The sequence below is a fragment of the Meriones unguiculatus genome (assembly GCF_030254825.1).
Source record: "Meriones unguiculatus strain TT.TT164.6M chromosome 13 unlocalized genomic scaffold, Bangor_MerUng_6.1 Chr13_unordered_Scaffold_76, whole genome shotgun sequence".
NCBI lineage: Eukaryota > Metazoa > Chordata > Mammalia > Rodentia > Muridae > Meriones > Meriones unguiculatus.
Genome location: NW_026843680.1, coordinates 180,498 through 201,256, shown reverse-complemented (window position 1 = coordinate 201,256; position 20,759 = coordinate 180,498). Strand labels below are relative to the sequence as shown.

At 37.0% G+C, this 20,759-nt stretch overlaps 1 protein-coding gene across 1 annotated transcript; it reads right to left on the bottom strand.

Moving 5' to 3' along the window:
• Positions 1-2,786: 2,786 nt before the first annotated feature.
• On the bottom strand, positions 2,787-20,758 carry LOC132651409 (zinc finger protein 431-like). Its single transcript, XM_060376616.1, has 6 exons — positions 20,742-20,758; positions 20,492-20,634; positions 19,168-19,331; positions 8,198-8,324; positions 7,945-8,005; positions 2,787-6,352 (listed from the first exon to the last, which is right to left on the bottom strand). Exons 1-6 carry the CDS (start codon positions 20,756-20,758, stop codon positions 4,591-4,593), a joined length of 2,274 nt encoding a protein of 757 aa, XP_060232599.1. The 3' UTR covers positions 2,787-4,590.
• Position 20,759: the final 1 nt, after the last annotated feature.

The following is a 20,759-nucleotide window of genomic DNA, read 5'->3' as shown; positions in this document are numbered from 1 at the left end:
CATCTTTTGGATATATGCTTAGGAGTGGAATATTGAGGAAGCAGTATTCCTAATTGTCTGAGAAAGTGCCAGATTGATTTCCAAAGTGATTGTACAAGTTTATATTCCCACCAGGAGTGGAGAAGGGTTCCTCTTTCGCAACATCCTCTTCAGCATGATTTGTCCCTTGAGCTTTAGAGGGACAAATAGCTGTCTCTTAGCTATTCTGATTGCTGTAAGGTGAAATCTCGCAGTTGTTTTGATTTGCATTTCCCTGATGACTAAGGGTGTTGAGCATTTCTTTAAGTGTTTCTCTGTCATTCCTCTATTGAGAATTCTGTTTAGCTCTGTATCCCATTTTTTTAATTGGATTACTTGAGTTGTTGCTGTTTAACTTCTTGAGTTTTCTATATATTCTGGATATTAGCCCTCTTGTCAGATATAGGGTTAGTGAACATTCTTTCCCAATCTGTAGACAGGGTTCTTTGCTTTACAGAAACTTTTCAGTTTCATGAGGTCCCATTTATTGATTGTTGTTTAGAGCCTGTGTTGTTGGTGTTTTGTTACACCAGCTAAGACACAGGACCTGAGAAAGAGATTTTCCTGGCACAGGCAAGAAGAGCATAAGAGTCCTTTCCAAAGCAATGGTTTTCGTTAACAAAGCAATCACCGGAATTTACTTAGGGCATATAGATAAGTTCAAATGTGGATTCACCTACTCAGAGCCATTCTAAATTAAGTCCTATTCTCAATAATGTAAAAATAAGAGATAAAAAGCACTCTTGGCTCAAAGTCATGCAGAAATAAATGTAAAAAATTTAAAATTATGGACAGAAATGCCTCTGGAATGTTTTGACCATAAATTCTTATCTCAAAATGAAGTAAAGGAGGCCATAAAAGTAGATTGCTCAGGGAGCAATGCCATCTGGTAATAATGTCTTATCTATGAGGGGGATGTTACAATACTACAGTTTTCACTTACAGAAAGGACAAAGCACAATTTCAGAAAACTTCTAACGTCCCTGTGTACACTATCCCTCAGGAAAAAAAATCTATACTTTGAAAGATAGTTTGCATTTTGAAATCATTGTGTAGCCATGCCTGTTTTAGAAGTGTCCGTGGAGGTGTGCATGGTGGCACACAGCTGTAATCCCAGCACTCAAGGAAGATGAGGCAAACAGATTTATGTGATTTTGAGGATGGCTGGGTCTACAAAGTGAGTCCAGAACAGCTAAAGCTACACAAGAAAATTGTGTCTCAAAAACAACCAACCAAACAAACAAACTGAAAACACACTCTGTGGAACAATCTGGCCTCAGTCTGAAAGATTAGCCTGCACTGAATAATAGATTTAGGATGACAGGGATGCATTTCTGAGCTAAGCTATGATTTTTAAGTGGTCTATCCTTGAATCAAGGAATTAAAGAATAAAATAAGATGTACGAAGGAACCATTTTCCTTTTAATGAACAGCAATAAGTCTTCATATTCTACAAATAATTTCTGTTATCTATAAATGGCTGCATTGCTTTGTTAACTTCATCATTTATAACCAGATACTAGACATATAAATATAGGGTAATCATACTAAAATCTGTAGGGCTAAAGAAGCTAATCAAGAAAGAGGACCCTAAGTAAGATGCTCAGTCTCCATTCAGAAATAGAAACAGGATGGACACCAGAAGAGGGAAAAAGCAGGGAACTGGACAGGAGCCTACCAGAGAGGGCTTCTGAAAGACTCTATGCAGCAGGGTGTCAAAACAGATATTGAGACTCATAACCAACCTTTGGGCAGAGTGCAGGTAATCTTATGAAAGAAGGAGGAGAAAGAAAGACCTGGAAGGGACAGGAGCTCCACAAGGAGAGCAATAGAACCAGAAAAATCTGGGTACAGGGATTTTTGGAGACTCATACTCCAAACAAGCACAAAGAATGGATATAATGTAGTACCCCTGACAGATTTAGCACATTGCAGCTCAGTGTCCAAGAGGGTTTCCTAGTAATGGGAACAAGGACTGTCTGTGACATGAACTCAGGGCCTGGCTCTTTGGTCACCTCTGCCTGCATGGGGAACAGTCTTACCATTCCACAGAGGAAGACAATGAAGACAGTCCCTGTGAAACCTGATAGATTAGGTTTAGATGGATGGAGAGAAGTACCTTCCCTATCAGTGGAGTGGGGGGGGAATAGGAGAAGAAGAGGGAGAGAGGGTAGGATTGGGAGGGGATGAGGAGGGGTCTATAGCAGGGATACAAAGTGAATAAACTATAATCAATAAAAATAAAAATGAATTAAAAAATGCTGGAGTGTGTTTGTGTATACTTACATGTTTTGTGTATATGTGCTAGTGAGAGTACAACTTATTGCTGTTTATTATCTACATCCCATATATAAGTTCTTGACATGGAACACAATGAGTCTTTTGGCCAGTGACCACACTGGCCCTTATTTAGCCTGAAAATATATTTACATATCTGCTAGTGTGTGAATTTGCATATACAGCAGCCCAACTATAGAAACATTAGAAAAATCCGTAGCAGTGATATGGACTACTCAGGGATTGAGCTCAAATCATCAGGCTTAGCAATAACTAAATTTACCCACTGAGACAATTCTCTGACATTCACTTGCAGTTTTGAGAAAGTCTTATGAATAAGTCTTTACTCCTAAGAACCAACACGTTCCAAAATGAGACAGGAGTGTATAATTTTCATTTGCAAGTAGCATTTATTATTCAAATCATTTTATATTATTCCATTCTCTGATGACAATATATTCATAATCTGAATAAAATACAATATTGTACTGATGTAATGTTTCAACTAAATTTTGTGCATGTCAGTGAGCTCAGTGGGAAGACTGTTATGCAAAACTGACAACATAAACTTGAAGATCATATAAGCATGACTAAAATAAACCCCACAAAGTGTCAGACAGTCTTCATATATCTGTCATAGCCTAAGAATGAATAGTCCACTAAACACACAACATGTTTTGAAATAAATCTCATTGCTGTTACATTAACTAGCACCTCTAGATAAATCTCTAAGAAGGCTAGATAAATCTCTAAGAAAGCTAGATAAATCTCTAGGAAGATGATGTGCCATATAGTAAATGTGGGAAAATGCAGAAACATGGAACTTCAAACAACATATACATATATATACACACACACATACTATTGAGCATTTATTAATTATTGATATCCAAGCAAGGCTTAAAAACAAACATTTTAAATGAATTTGTGAAAACATAAAAAAAAAATACCACACGTTCTCAGAGACCCTTCCTTGAAAACTATGATCACAGACTGCCTGATATAAATAAGCAATGGACCACATAGATGATGGGGATCCCATTCTATACATTGCACAGAAAAATACCTTTCACCAAGTGGAAATGCATTAGAATACGAACAGCCACCACAGAAGGAATATCAGAACAACCTCATAAACTTCTGTGAATGGATTTGCTACACATACAGCAAATTCAACACCTACTCCGATGTTCAAAATTCAGACCACAATCACAAATGGTGTTCTGCTCCATTACATTTAAGGGAACATGGTAAATAATTTACTTCCTCCAAGGCTATGATAAAAACAGATACAAAAAAGGTTCTTTTCTTGAAAATGGATACATTTATTATGTACAAAGTAATCAACTCCTTTGTACAAATAGGGTTGCTCTCCTATGAATTCTTTTCTACTTCCTGACATCACGATAATATAAGATATTTACAGTACTAGAGACATGGCTTTGCAGTTAAGACAAGTTCATTCCCAGGACCTAGGTAAGGTTTTTGACAACTTTCTAGAATTCCTGGTATGAGAAGATCTGGTCTCAGAAAGACCAGACGATAAGGTCTGGTCTTCATGGAAACTAGAAAGGACAGGCACATCAAAAACACAAAGACAAACTGTTATCACATAATGGAAATTAAAACTAATTCTTAAATATGTTTACTCATGAATGTTTTACTTATATAAGCATTCATTACTGAACTCAGGTGTTGAGGCAACTACAGGCTTATCTATAAATGTTTTCTTCATCATGAATTCTTTCATGTAACAGAAATCAAACACGTACATTTGAAGTCAGAGAAATGAATCCTTCTCAGTTGGTGGTATCATTTGGGAATGTTTATGAAATGTATCCCTGCTGGAGAAAGTATGTTACCACATAGGTTACATTAATAAGGTTTCTCTCGAGTGTGAGCTCTTTTATGTATTAGGAGATGACTGTTACATGCAAAGCCTTTCCACATTGCTTACATTCATATAGTTTCTCTCCAGTATGTCTTTTTTATGTCATGGGAGATTACTATTATGTCAAAATGCTCTATCACATTGGTTACATTTGTAATGTTTCTCTCCAGTGTGCATTCTTCTATGTAGATGGAGATTATTATGGCATGAAAAGTTTTTCACACGTTGGTTACATTTATAGGGTTTCACTCCAATAAGTGTTCTTGTTCAAGATGACTCTTACATGAAAAGACTTTATTATGAGACTGTTGTAAAAAGGTGATTCCACACGGCTTACATTCATAAGGTTTTTCTCCAGGATGTGTTCTTTTTGTCTTCAGAGACTACTCTGAAATGCATAGACTTTATAGACTACTCTGAAATGCATAGACTTTATCACTTTGGGTACATTCATAAGATTTCTCTCCAGTGTGAATTTTTTTATGTACTACCAGATGACTGTTCTGTGCAAAGGCTTTACGACATTCATTGCATTCATAAGGTTTCTCTCCAGTGTGAGTTCTTTTATGTCTTAGGAGAACACTGTTATATGCAAAGGCTTTACCACATTGGTTACATTCATAAGGTTTCTCTCCAGTGTGAGTTCTTTTATGTCTTAGGAGAACACTGTTACATGCAAAGGCTTTACTACATTTGTTGCATTCATAAGGTTTCTCTCCCGTGTGAGTTCGTTTATGTATTTGGAGACTACTGTTCTGTGCAAATGCTTTATCACATTGGTTACATTCATAGGGTTTTTCTCCAGTGTGAGTTCTGTTATGTACTAGGAGAGTATACCTCTGTGCAAAGGTTTTACCACATTGGATACATTCATAAGGTTTTTCTCCAGTGTGAGTTCCTTTATGTCTTATGAAATCACTGTTACATGCAAAGGCTTTACCACATTGGTTACATTCATAGGGTTTTTCTTCAGTGTGATTTCTTTTATGTCTTAAGAGATTACTGTTACATGCAAAGGCTTTATCACATTGGTTACATTCATAACGTTTTTCTCCTGTGTGAGTTCTTTTATGTATTAGGAGTTCAGTGTTAGATGCAAAGGCTTTATCACATTGGTTACAGTCATAAGGTTTTTCTCCAGTGTGAGTTCTTTTATGTCTTAGGAGATGACTGTTCTGCGAAAAGGCTTTACCACATTGGTTACATTGATAACGTTTCTCTCCTGTGTGAACTCTTTTATGTATTAGGAGAACGTAGTTGGATGCAAAGGTTTTACCACACTGGTTACATTCATAGGGTTTCTCTCCAGTGTGAATTCTTTTATGTAGTAGGAGCTTTTGTTTAGATGAAAAGGCTTTAACACACTGGTTACATTTATAAGGTTTTTCACCAGTGTGAGTTCTGTTATGTACTAGGAGAATATACCTGTTTGCAAAGGCTTTACCACACTGGTTACATTCATAGGGTTTCTCTCCCGTGTGAGTTCTGTTATGTAATAGGAGTGTACACCTCTGTGCAAAGGCTTTACCACATTGGTTACATTCATAAGGTTTTTCGCCAGTGTGAGTTCTTTTATGTATTAGGAGACCATTGTTGTATGCAAAGGCTTTACCACACTGGTTACATTTATAGGGTTTCTCTCCCGTGTGAGTTCTGTTATGTAATAGGCGAGTACTCCTCTGTACAAAGGCTTTACCACATTGGTTACATTCATAAGGTTTTTCTCCAGTGTGAGTTCTTTTATGTATTAGGAGACCATTGTTGTATGCAAAGGCTTTACCACACTGGTTGCATTCATAGGGTTTTTCTCCATTGTGAGTTCTTCTATGTCTTAGGAGATAACCATTATTTGCCAAGGCTTTACCACGTTGGTTACTTTCATAACGTTTCTCCCCAGTGTGAGCTTTTTTATGTATTATAAGAGTACTGTTACCTGCAAAGGCTTTGCCACATTGGTTACATTCATCAGATATCTCTGCTATATGTGTCCTTTTATGTCTTAGGAGATGACTGTTATGTGCAAAAGCGTTACCATATTGGTTTGATTCATAGCGGTCCTCACGAATATGCTTACTTTCATATGTGTGGGGACTCCTGTGATGTGTAAAGACTTCACCATATTGAGTATCTTCAGGGGGTTTGTCTCCACTATGAGTATTTTCATACCTGCAAAGATAATTGATACATATGAAAACTTTACCACATTCATTACACTGATGAATCTAATTGTCCATGTCAATTTTACAATTTGGTGTAAAGATAAATAGGAATTACATCTTAGTTTTCATCATTATTTTCACATTCACGGTTTTCTCCTTCTCTAGGGGGTGTTTTGCATATTTGAAAATACCTGTGATGGTGAAAATATTTGTCACCTTGCTCACATTTATACTATACTTTCTTACTTTATTCTTTAAGGTGTTTTGCCACATATTTGTACAAAACTGCAATACCTCAGAGTTTTAACTCACTGATTGGGTTAATAAATTTCCCTATACTGCACACCATGGTAAATTGGCAAAGTTAACTGTGAGAAACAGAATAATTTATATATTCCTAAAACTACATTTTCTGAAGTGTGATTTTTGTGAAAATTCCTAATGAAGTTGAATAACCAGTTAATTGATGTTGTTGTAATATTATGTGAAAGTGTGTCTGTATTGGAATGCTGATTGCTGAGACAGCAGAAAGCTAAGTGCTGAGCAGATTGCATAATTCTCTTTTTATGGTCCATCACCTGCCCTATATTTTGTAAACATTTGTCCTTCCTTACATTGGAAATAATAAAGAGCTGACAACTGATAGCAGGGCACAAAATGGAGGGCAGAACTTCTGAGTGAGAGAGGTTTGCTGGAAAGAAGAAAGCAAATGACAGGCGATTCACCAGCAGGACAGAGGGGTTAAGAGATAGACATGAAGATGAACAAAGAGGTAGTGCTGCCCATGCAGCAGGACACTGTATTAGGTTTATTTGTGTTAGGGAAAAAGAGGTTTCAGAATCCAACCAGTTAAATTGCCTAAGCTTTAAAATATAAAATAGTCTCTGTGTCATTATTTATACTGCTTCCATCTCTGAATAGTCCATATAAAGCATAATAGGTATCCCCATTTAAATATCTACTCATAATGGGGACTACCATTTATTTTAGTTGTTTTGAGTGGTATATTGTTTCTTTCAATATATCTATGACTTGTATTCATTGTGATATATGATGTCCCTATTAAAAGAAAAATAATAAATGACATGGTTTCACGTTGCATTCACACATTTGATTTTTGTTCATTATAGATATGTGCTACAGGGATTATGGTTTTTCCACAACAACATTCCTGACTCTAAAAATCTGTCCTTCTCACAAAGCTTAGCAACATTATTACAAGTGTATGAGTAACCCCAGCTTTACTATGGACTACTTTAGTATAATGTTTTCTACATACTTTCAGCAACTATTTACTGTGAATACCTTTAGCAATATCTGAGTTGTAGGAAACTAAAGAAATGCAGCTCCACCTCATAGCGCTAACAAGGCTATGATTTAAATGTTGATCTTGCATGAGGTATGGTTTCCTTGCATTCTTAGAGGAGTGCCTTGCAAACACACATCAAATACCTAACATGGAGGTAAATAGTTTAGTAACAAGTTAGTAATCATCAGTAAATATACTTAAATTTACACTGTCCCTTTTCTTTCAAATTTCCAAGACACATTAACATTTTCTCAGAACCATATTCATATCAGCTTACATATGAAAATTACCTTATATGTCTTCTAGAACTCTGACAATGCTTTTCAATATTATGATCTTCCCAACTGTAGCCTAAAATACAATACCAGAAAATGTAGGTTTTATTATTGGAAATAAGGCAAAATTTAGGTCATAATCTATGATCAATCAAAGAACCATTCACTTTAGTCTTCCCCATGGGCAAGTGAAATTACAGAAGTACATCAATAATAAATAAAGAGTTCCTCCCTCATTTTAAAAAGTAAAGATTATTCACTCTCATACCTATAGCAGTGAGATTCCTGTAGGTCTCCAGCATCACATCTTGGTAAAGATTCCTCTGGGAAGGATCCAGCAAAGCCCACTCTTCTCGAGTGAAGTTCACATGCACATCATTGTAGGTCAATGCATTCTAAAATATTCACACATGTGTACAACAGAAAGCATGAAACGGACAAAGTATACTGGAAATGTATACTTCGTTTACAATATTTTCATTGAATTCTGGTGTTTCTTCTACTTATTTTCTGATACACAGGTTCTAATGTAATCATGAAATCTTTTTAGGAGGAAACTGAATAGTGAGGTTCACCTCTCTAATTTCTGCATCCTTTCAGGAGGATATAGCCTTGCAAGAGAAATGCCAATTCACAGACATAGAGAGAGAGAGTAAACACTAACAGTAATGAGCACATATCAGATAAATAGTATGAACAATCCCTAACTAAAATAACAATGGACAAGCTGGGTGTATTTTCTCAAGTCTTTTATTCCAAGAACACTCAGGAGACAGGCCCAGGAGTATTTCATAGAGCTGGATGCTAGCCTGATCTATCCAGTAAGTTCCAGGACAGTCAGGGGTATGTAATAAAAACCTGTATATTCTGTAAAAATTAATCAACCAAATAAAAAACATAGAGACACCTCTGTGAACACTACACCAACAGCTCAGACAATAAGATCAACAATTAACAAAGGGACACATGAAGATGAAAATCACCTGGAAGGTAAACAACTCCATCAATAGAACAAATGATAGCATATGGACTGGGAGAGGACCTTCACCAACCCTATCTCTGACTGAAGGATAATATCTAAAATAAAGAATTGAAGAAATTAGACACCAACAAACCAAATAACCCAATTAAATCATGGCATAAAGAACTAAACAGACAACCCTCAACAGAGGCAGTGCTAATGGCTGAGACCCACTTAAAGATATGTTCGTTGTCCTTAGTCATCAAGGAAATGCAAATCAAAAGGACTCTGCATTTTGAGCTTACATTTGTCAGAATGGCTCAGATCATGAACTCAAGGGATAGCACATGGTGGTGAGGATGTGGAGTAAGGAAAACACACCTTCAGTGCTGGTGAGAATGAAAACTTAAACAACCACTTTGGAAATGCATCTAGACAGTTCTCAAAAACTTTACAACAGTCCAACATCAATACCTATATACCTGAAGAGCTATACTACTCCGGGGAATATACCCAAAAGATGTTCTACCATAACACACGGACACTTGCTCAACTATGTTCATGGCAGATTTATTTGTAACAAAGAGAAACTGGAAAAAAACTAGATGTCTTCTGTTGAAGAATGGATAAATAAAATGTGATACAGTTATACAACCGAATACCAATTAGCTATTAATAACAAAGACTTCATGCAATCAGCCAGAGAATGGATGGAGCTAGGAAAGATTTTTCTGAGTGAGGTAACCCAGACCCTGAAAGACCCACATGGTACCTACTCACTCATAAGTGGAAATTAACCATAAAGTACAGGATAACCATGGAACAATCCACAGACCCAGAGTGTCAAGGAGAGCAAAGGGAGGATGTAGGAAACTCACTCAGAAGAGAAAATAATATAGGTATCTGAATTAAATGGAGGGAAGGAATAGGGTGGGAGAGGGAGTGAGGAGGATAATGGGGATGGACATCAGCTTTGGGGAAAGTAGAGGCAAGGAAGGAATCAAAAGAGAGAATAGAAATCAGGGTGGGTGAATTTGGAGGTCATGGGAGGCCCCTGGCAGGATACAGGTGTGGCCCTAGATGAGAAACCAGAGCAGCATGGGTTACGGACCATGAAGTTACCAAATGAGAAATATAATATGCTCTGTTAAATCTCAAAATTCAACATGTGGATGAAGATCAATTGAAGAACAGATTTGATATGTACAAATACCTACATTTCAGGTCATCAGCCAGTAATATAAAAACAAAACAAAATTACAAAGCTAGCACTCTAGTTTAAGATTCAGATGAATCTCTATGTCTGAGGCTTCTGATTTACAAACCTACTTACAGGACACACAAGATGGGAGAAATTTTTTCTTCAAAAACAAAACCAACAAAATTAATAATATAAAACAATAGATCAATAGTCCCTTAGAAAATGGAAGCAGTAATTAAAAGTCTGCCAAACACACACACACACACACACACACACACACACACACGCCCTGGGCTAGATGGTTTTAGCATTGACTCATACCCGATTTTCAAACAAAAGTTCATACCAATATTCATCAAAGTATTCCACAAAATACAAACAGAAGGAACATTGCCAAACTCATTGTGATGGCAGTCACCCTGATACACAAACCAAACAAAGTCTCAACAAAGAAAGAAAATTTCAGAGCAATCTCACTCTAGAACATAGAAAAAAACATATTCAATAAAATACTCACAAACCAAATCCAAAAACACATCAAATATATACACGATGAACGAATAGGCATCATCTCAGGGATACCAGGATGGTTCAAAATCCATCAGTGTAATCCACCATATAAAAAAAACAAACAACAAAATCACATGATCATCTCATTAGATGAGAAAAAGCCTTTCACAAAATCCAACACCCCTTCATGTTAACAGACTTAGAGAAATCAGGCATACAAGGAATTGGGCACACATTTAACATAATAAAGGCAGTAAAAGGCAAGCTGAGAGCCAGCATTAAATTATTTGGAGAGAAACTTAAATTCCACTAATATGAGGTACAGGACAAGGATGCCTACCCTCTCCATATCTTTTCAATATACTACTTAAGTCCTAGCCAGAGTAATACCACAACTGAAGATGATCAAAGAGATACAACTTGGAAAGGAAGAAGTCAAAGTATCACTATTCACACATGATATGCTAGTATACATAAAGATCCAAGAAATTCTACCAGAGAATCCCTACAATTGATATATACTTTCGACAAATAGGCTGGGAACACATTTAATGAAAAAGATCATTAGGCCTTCTGCTTACAAATGAAAAATGGGCTGAGAATGGAATTTGGGAAACAACACCCTAAACAGTAGCCACAAACAATATGAAATATTTTGTAGTAACTCTAACCAAATGAAAGACCTCTATGACTAGAATTTCAAGTCTTTAAAAAAAGAAACTGAGGAAGATATCAGAAGATGGAAAGATCTCCCAAAATCATGGGCATGTAGGGTTAACATAGTAAAACAGCATTCTTAACAAATGCAATGTACAGATTCAGTCCATTTCCCACCAACATTCAAACGTAATTCTTTAAAGACCTGGAAAGAGCAAACAAATTTCATATGGAAGTTTGAAGTTTGAAGTTTGAAGTTTTCATATGGAAAAATAAAACACCCTTTTGAGCAGACCAATCCTGTACAACTAGAATAAGGACATAGAAATAAACCCACACTCCTACTGAAACTTTACTTTCACCAAAGACAAAACCATACAATGGGAAAATAACAGCATCTTCAACAAATAGTTGTGGTCTAACTGGATGTCTGCCTGTAGAAAAATGCAAATAGACCCCTTTGTATCCCCTGAAGAAACTCAAGTCCAAGTGGATCAAAGACCTTGACATAAAACTAGAGCCTCTAAATCATTTAGAAGACAAGGTAGAGAAAAGTCTGGAACTCATTAACATAGGAGACAATAGAACAAATCAGCACAGGCTCTGAGATCAACAATTAATAAATGGGATCTCAAGAAACTGAAAAGCTTCTGTAAGTCAAAGGACATTATCAAAAGAAAAAATGGCAGCCAACAGATTGGGAAAATAACAACACCAACCCTACATCAGACAGAGCGGTAAAATCCAAAAAGAAATCAAGAAATTAAACACCAACAAATCAACTAATCCAATTAACAAATGGGGTTCAGAGCTAAACTGAGAATTCACCACAGAGGAATCTCGAATGGCTGAGAAGCACTAAAGGAAATCATCAAAGTCCTTAGTCATCAGAGAAACAGAAATCAAAATGACTCCAGGATTCCATCTTACACTCGAATGGCTAAGATCAAAAACTCAAGTGACAACACACGCTGGTGAGGATGTAGTAAAAAGGGAACGTTCCTCCAACTTCTCTGGAAATCAATAAATCTGGTGCATTCTCAGAAAATTGGGACTAGTTCTACCTCCAGACCCAGCTATACCACTCCAGGGAATATATCCAATAGTTGTTCTCTTATATTATATAACAAGGACATTTGTTCTACTGTGTTCATAGCTGTTTATTCATAACAGCTAGAAACTGGAAATATCCTAGGTGTCCCTCAAATCTAGAAGAATGGATAAAGTACTTCTGGTACATTTACACAATGGAATACTAACAAGTTATTAAAAATAAGAAATAATGGAAACTGCAGGAAAATAGACTGAACTAGAAAAAATCATCCTGAGTGAGGTAACACAGACACAGATAAAAACACATAGTATGTACACATTTATGAGCGGATATTAGACCTATAATACAGGATAACCATATTACAATCCACAGACCCAAAGAAGCTAAATAACAAGGAGGGTCCACAGGAGGGTGCCAGAATATCACTCAGAACAGAAAACAGAATAGACAGCAGAATTGGATGAAGAGAGGGAACTGAGCAGAAATTTTTTTTCTATCTGTGAAGAATAAGAATAATATACTTTTTATTGCATTTGTATTGAGTTTGGGAATAGCTTTCAGTTGAATGGTCATTTTCAAGATTTTATCTTTATCAATCCAGGAACATGGGATGTCTTCCATTTTCCAGTGTCTTTCTTGATTCCTTAAGGTGTTTGAAGTTCTCATTGTAGGTATATTTTTTCTTTCATCTGTTTATTACTAGATATTTTACTTTCCTTCAGACATTTCTGAATATATGTTCAAGATCACCTTTGAATGTTTGATGTTGGTACATACAAAAGTAAATAGATTTGTGTACGCAGATTCTGTATCCTGTCACATAGGTATACTTTTTAATCATTTCAAAATTTTTTGTGATAGAATTTTGGGGAATTTTAATGCATATTATTACATCATCTGCAAAGAGTGATAGTTTGAATTCTAATTTTCCTATTTATATTTCTTTACTGCTTAAACTAACACTTTGAGCAAAATATTGAAAAGGACTGGGGGTGGTGGACATAGATGACAAACTTCTGACCTGAGTAAACTTGCCTGGACCTTTTCTCCATTAGGGATGATTCTGGATGCAGGTTTCTCACCTATAGCTTTTATTATGTTCAGAGGTGTTGCCTCTAGCTTTACAACTTTTGAAACTTTTATGATAAAGGCATGTTGGATTTTTTTCAAAGATTTTTGTTGTTTTTCTGTTTAAAATCTTGAGATGTTCATGTGATTTTTGTTTATACATCATTTATGTGATTTTTATATTTATTGACGTATGTTGTGCCATATCAGGGATAAGAAATTTGTTCAGAGTGGATAATAATTTTGATGTATGTCTATATTCTCTTTACAAGAATTTCATTAGAATTGAGTCTATTTTTATTAATTAATTTTTCAATAAATTAGTTTATTCACTTTGTATCCCCACTATCCCACTCCATCATCCCCTCCCAATCCTACCCTCCCTCGCTTATGTCCTCCCTTTTCCCACCACAAAACGACTAATAGGGGAGGTCTTCCTCCCATCCCTAGCTGACCCTAGCCTATCAGCTCTTGTCATGACTGGCTGCATCGTCTCCTGTGTGGCCTGTTAAAACTACAGTCCCATTAGGGGGAGGTGATCAAAGAGCCAATCACTGAGTTAATGTCAGACAGTCACTATTCCCCTTTCTAGAGAACTAACTTGGAGACTGAGCTGTCATGGGCTACACCTGTGTAGGGGTACTAGGGATTCTAGGTTATCTTCATGCATGGTCCTTGGTTGGAGTAGAAGTCTCAGAAAAGACCCATATGCCAAGGTTTCTTGGATCTGTCATTCTCCTTGTGGAGATGTTGTCCCCTCCAGGTCTTCCTACCTCCCCCTTCTTTTGTAAGATTACCTCCTCTGTGCCCAAAGTTTGGCTGAGTATCAGCACCTGCTTTGATATCCTGTCGGGTATAGTCTTCAGAGGCCCTCTGTGGTAGGGTCCTGTCCTATAGCCTGGTATCTCTCACTTCCAATGTCCATCCCATTTGCCATTCTGAGTGAGGATTGATCATCTAAACCAGGGTCCTCCTTCTTGTTTAGCTTCTTGAGCCGTACACATTTCAGTATGTTTACCATGTATTATATGTCTAAAATCCACTTACAAGTGAGGATATGCCATGTGTTTCTTTCAGTTTCTAGGAAACCTCCCTCAGTCAAGATGAGCATTTCTAAGTCCCACCATTTGCTTGCAAATTTTATAATTTTTATAATACCTGAGCAGTATTCCATTGTGTAAATGTAACACAATTTCTGTGTCCATTCTTTAGTTGAGGGACATCTGGATTGTTTCCATATTCTGACTTTTACAAATAAACCTACTATAAACATGTTTGAACAAATACCCCTGTTGTATTCTTGAGCATGTTTTGGATATATGCCTAGGAGTGCTATAGCTGGATCTTGAATTAAGAGCATTCCTTTTTCTCTGAGAACATGCCAGATTGATATCCAAAGCGGTTGTTCAAGATTACATTCCCGCCAGAAGTGAAGGAGGGTGCCCCTTTTCTCCACATCCTCTCCAGCATGTGCTATCACTTGAGTTATTGATCTTAGCCATTCTAATGGCTATAAGGTGAAATCTCAGGGTTGTTTTGATTTGCATTTCCCTGATGATTAAGGAAGTTGAACATTGCTTTAAGTGTTTCTCTGCCATTCAATATTCCTCTATTGAGAATTCTGTTTAGCTCCATTCTGTTTACTATATTTTTAATTGGATTATTTTTGTTTAATTTCTTGAGTTCTTTATATATTCTGGATTAGCCCTCTGTCAGCTATTGGGTTGGTGAAGATCCTTTCCTAATCTGTAGGCTGTTGTTTAAGTCTGATGACAATGTCTTTTGTTTACAAAAACTTTTCAGTTTCATGAGGTCCCACGTATTAATTGTTGCTCTTAGAGCTTGAGCTGTTGGTGTTCTGTTTAAGAAGTACTCTCTTATGCCAATGAGTTCAAGGCTCTTCCATGTATATGTAGGCTTTTTGTTATTTCTGGTGTTATTGAAGTCTAGTTTTAGGCCATGTGGTCTGATAGGATACAAGGGATTATTTTGATCTTCTTGTATCTCTTGAGGCCTGCTTTGTGCCCGATTATATGGTCAATTTTAGAGAAAGTTTCATGTGGTGCTGAAAAGAAGGTAAAAGAAGGTATACTCTTTTGTGTTTGGGTGAAAAATTCTGTAGACATCTATGAGGTCCATTTGATTTAGGACCTCAGTAATTGTCATTATTTCCCTATTTAGTTTCTGTCTAGATGATCTGTCCCTTGGTGAGAGTAGAGTGTTGAAGTCTCCCAATATTAAAGTGTTGAGATTGATGTGTGGTTTAAGCTTTAATCATATTTCATTTGCAAATGCAGGTGCTCTTGATTTGGGGGCATAGACGTTCAGTGTTGTAATGTCCTACTGGTGGATTGTTCCTTTGATGAGAATGGATTGCCCTTCCTCATCTTTTTTGATTAATTTTGGTTGAAAGTCTATTTTATTAAGGATATTGGCCTATGGTTTTCTTTTTGTGTAGTTTTAATGGGTTTGCAAATGACAGCAATGCTGGATTTCTAGAAAGGGTTTTCACAGGCTCCTTCTGTTTCTTTTCATTTTTTTCTTTTCTTTTCATGATAGTTTAGGAAGGATTATTGTAGCTCCTTTTTGAATGTCTGGTAGAATTGTGGTGTGACTTCATGTTAAGCAGACACACCCAAGTGGAGTAGATGATTAGAAATAATCAAATTCAGAGCTGAAATCAATGTATTAGGTACAAAGAAAACAATTCAAAAAATCAATGAGACTAACAGCTGGTTCTTTGAGAAAATCAACAAGATAGACAAATCCTTAGCCAAACTAAGTAAAAGGCAGAGAAAAACTATCCAAATCAGCAAAATCAGAAATGAAAATGGAACGTAACAACAGACATTGAGGAAATCCAAACAATCATTAGGTCTTAATACAAAAGCCTATATGCCATAAAATTTAAAAAGCTAAATAAAATGGACAATTTTCTTGATAGATTCCATTTACCAAAATTAAATCTAGATCAGATAAATAAATTGAATAGTCCTATATCTCCCAAGGAAATAGAATCAGTCTTCCAAAAAAAGAAAGCTCAGGGCCAGATGGTTTCAGCGCAGAATTCTACCAGACGTTCAAAGAAGAGCTAACCCCAATTCTCTTCAAACGAATTCACAAAATACATACAGAAGGAACATTATCAAACTCATTCTAGGAAGCCAGTCACATTGATACCTAATCCACACAAAGATCCAAGAAAAAAGAGAACTTCAGACCTATCTCTCTTATGAATATTGGTGCAAAAATACTCAATAAAATACTTACAAACCATATCCAAGAACACATTAAAGATATCATCCACCATGTTTAAGAAGTACTCTCTTATGCCAATGAGTTCAAGGCTCTTCCATGTATATGTAGGCTTTTTGTTATTTCTGGTGTTATTGAAGTCTAGTTTTAGGCCATGTGGTCTGATAGGATACAAGGGATTATTTTGATCTTCTTGTATCTCTTGAGGCCTGCTTTGTGCCCGATTATATGGTCAATTTTAGAGAAAGTACAGGCTAGAGCAGTAAGAAAACTAAAGGAGATCAAGTGGATACAAGTCAGAAAGGAAGAGGTCAAAGTATCACTATTCACAGGTGTTATGATAGTATACATGAGTGGACCCACAAATGCTACCAGAGAACTCGTACAGCTGATGAACACCTTCAGCAAAATTGCTGGATATAAAATTAACTCAAAAAAATCCGAAGTCTTCCTGTATACAAAAGACAAGTGGGCTGAGAAAGAAATTGGGGCAACAACAACCTTCCAATATTCACAAATAATATAAAGTACATCAGTTTAACTCTTATCAAGAACGAGAAAGATCTGTATGAAAAAAAAAACTTCAAGTCTCTGAAGAAAGAAATTGAAGAAGATATGAGAAGATGGAGAGATTTTCCATGCTTATGGATCAGTAAGAATAACAGCAAAAATGGTCATCCTACCAAAAGAAATCTAGAGATTAATGCAATTCCCATCAAAATATCAACACTATTCCTTACAGACCTTGAAAGAACAATTCTCAACAACATATTAAAAAAAAGAATAGTTAAAACAACCCAGTATGATAAAGAACTTCTGAAGTTAACTCCATCCCTGATCTAAAGCTATACTATAGAGCAAGAGTAATAATAATGACATAGTACTGGCGGAGAAAAAGCCTTGTGGATCAATGGAATTGAATCAGATATCCAGAAATAAACCCACACACCTACAGACAGGCAGGACTAACGCCAGAAATTTATACACTGAACCCCCACGCTATGTCCTTCTCCCTATCAAGCTACTTAAGACCTCCATCCCCCGGTACTACAGCATAGAATCTCTACTTCCCCGCTCAATAGACTACCATATCAGTGTTCTGTCTGAGAGAAAAATCCTGCTTTTGGAAATGCCCGTCTGCTCTCTTTTAAGTCCATGACACCTGCATCAATCCTGATCTAACAGACACTGCAACATGCACTGAGGAAAGCTGTAAATCATTGGTTCATATTTTAAAAGTTTTCATTCAACTAAGCATTTAAATGCAAAAAAATTAATGGGTAGACTTCTAGATGTATAAAATCTAACAACATTAAATCAAGATGAAATAAATTATTAAAACAGAAACATAACAACCAAGATAGAAATGGTAACTTAAAAATCTCTCAAAAAAAAAAAAGAGAGAAAAGAAAAGCCTAGGTCTAGAGATTCAGCATGAATTCTACAAGAGTTGCAAATAACTCACTACAATACTCCTCAAAGTATTCCATAGAAGGGACAAGGAAGAAACACTTCCATAATTTTGTTAAGACACCAGCAGTATTATCTTGATTAGAAAAAAATCAACTTCTGAAAATTAATAACACAACCTAATATTGTGTTAACTAATTAATAACTCATGTTATAAACAACTTCTATATAGGTACTCAGTTATTCATACAAGAGACAAACTCACTCACCTAATACATCATGACTGGAAGCCATGATTACAGACTATTTCAATATCAATGTCAAATATTACTGATCCCCATAATACTAAATTATATAGTACACACTCACATTTCATCTTTTATTTACCTATCATTGACTGAATGAAAAGTTCAACTGACTTGCTCAACAATCATCTTGATATCCTACTTAAAGTTCATCTCCAAGATTCGTAAGTGTCAACGAGTCCTAGTTTATATCTTGTTGGTTTAAAACCCACACATTATACTCATCACTAACACACTGAGTTGTGGCCCAAGCTTATGAGTACTGTCTGTGTTCTAAAATTTATTAATGGAACCACAATTTTCGTTTCACATTCATCTTACCTTATTAATACTAAATCATCTGTGAAAGCAATTACTTTTCTGTTACTGCTGGCTTGAGGACAGGGTATTTATTGTCCACAAAAGGATCTTTTTATGGTCTTTTGTCATAAATACAGATTGTATTTTAGGTGAAATGGTTGCTTTGCATATGAGGCCATAGTCTATATCTTATGTCATTGGACATATTCTATGAAATCATAAAAATTTTGGTTCTTGAACTTGCTATATTTTTACACTATGTATAATTGTATCTTACAGAATTTCATCTCACACTAGGAAATCATTTGTTGAAAAACATTCAAATTTAATGTCTTCAAATGAGTGCTTTCTGTCCCCAAATCATGTAATATATACTCATACACTTTGACAGAACCTATTTCCATTTTAATTTGTACTTGCAAATATAAGATGAAAATGTTTTATAGGTTTGAGGATAGTAATTACTTAACAATAATATAAGATCCTGATGCTTCGCTTGCTTATGAGTGAGGCTTACCTGACATGGAAGAAGCCAGTCCATGTTTCTGTCTTCTTTAGGTCCCATTTCAATTTTGCTCAGCAGCATTTTATGAAGGGCATGGGACACTGCATACACTGCATTCCATATGGAATAGCTGGGCTCAGAAACGGTCACCACATCATTTTCTTCTGGTTTAATCTCTATAGAAATTGGGTATGTGTCATGATTTTCATATAGCACAGCAGGAGATGAGCAATCAAACCTGTCAATCCAGAATTTATGGAAGTAAAAATCTCCTGGGTACTGGGAGGCTGTAGAAGACTAGAGATAGTTCATTAAGCCAGGGATAGCTCTTCTCTTCGAATATGAGAAGCCTCCTCTGAAAAAGTTCATCAAGTCATTCCTATTTGATAGGGACTCAAAATAAACTGTATTGGTTTGCCATGTTCTACACCTTCCTTCTGGTTGAAAAAAATTTATTTACCATGTGGAAAAAACTTCAGTTACTTATGTGAGTACAGAATACCTGCACTTTTACCTGTGTATGTTGGTTCAAATTCAGGAAATCAACACCAAATAGTACCCAAGTTTTAATTAGCTGTTGTTTTTCTGCAAAACCACACAGATTTCTTTCGTTCTTTCCTTCCTTTTCTTTCTTCTCTCTCTCCTTCCTTCCCTCTTCTTCCTCCTCCATCTCTTACTTTTTCTCTTTGCCCATATGTATATGCCTTTAGAACAGCAGAGGTAGCCAGATCCTTCTGTACTGAGTCCCCAGCACCCTAACAACTAAGCCCAGTGCACCTACCTACTCAACCCCCAGCCCCCTAAACATTATTTATAGGATCCTCCCTGCTCGTGCACCCGCAGGCCAGCAGAGGGCGCCAGAACAACCAATACAAGGTCGTGCACAGCCTCACCCAGGACGGGGTGCACCCATCTCCCCCAGGAAGCATGCAGGAATGGTGGGAGCAGAGGACTGTGCCTCCTCTCTTCCCGCCATCCCCTGCCTGCAGTTCTGCACGAGCCTCTCGGGGACTCCAGGCGGATGGATGGAAGGCGAGGAGTGGACAGAGGAGGGAAGCGGGGAACCCCAAAATCCCTCCTTCTCCCCTTCCTCCCCGCCCCCACCCCACGTGTGAGCAGGACTATGAATTCATAACTGCTTGAGATAAGAAGATTGCTGACCTGGGAAAACCGTTCCGGGTAGCAGCGCGTCTATAGCGGAAGTCCCGCCCCTTATGGCTTCGCTTCCAGATCCGCCCCGCAGAGAGCAGAGACTTCCGGGCTCGGAGGCACCGAGGCCACCCTACCATCTCCCTGGCCTGGGCTGTAAACACAAACCCTCTACTCACAGACAGACCTTTATCCCTTCGTTTCTCACTTCGGAGCTCTTGCTGGTCACGGAAGTCCCAACGGTCCAAGATACATCGCCTCAGAGACCCACCAGCCTGAGAACTACAAACATGGCTTCGGAGCCAGGACTTCCGGGATTGTATCGGAGAACTACAAAAATGACGTCCACGTGGCGCGATGCATTCTGGGATTGCTCGTAGTCCCGAGTTTGATTCCTTCCCTGTCCGTTGCTGGACCGTGGACACTGAGTCGCTTACAAATCCCAGAATCCCATG

Excerpts from the sequence above, each read along its gene's own strand:
- LOC132651409 (XM_060376616.1), bottom strand. Across the intron at positions 8,325-19,167 it reads ACTGGCTTCTTCCATGTCAG|AATGCATTGACCTACAATGA; the intron begins GTAAGCCTCACT and ends TGAATATTTTAG. Across the intron at positions 8,006-8,197 it reads CAGGAATCTCACTGCTATAG|GCTACAGTTGGGAAGATCAT; the intron begins GTATGAGAGTGA and ends ATTGTATTTTAG.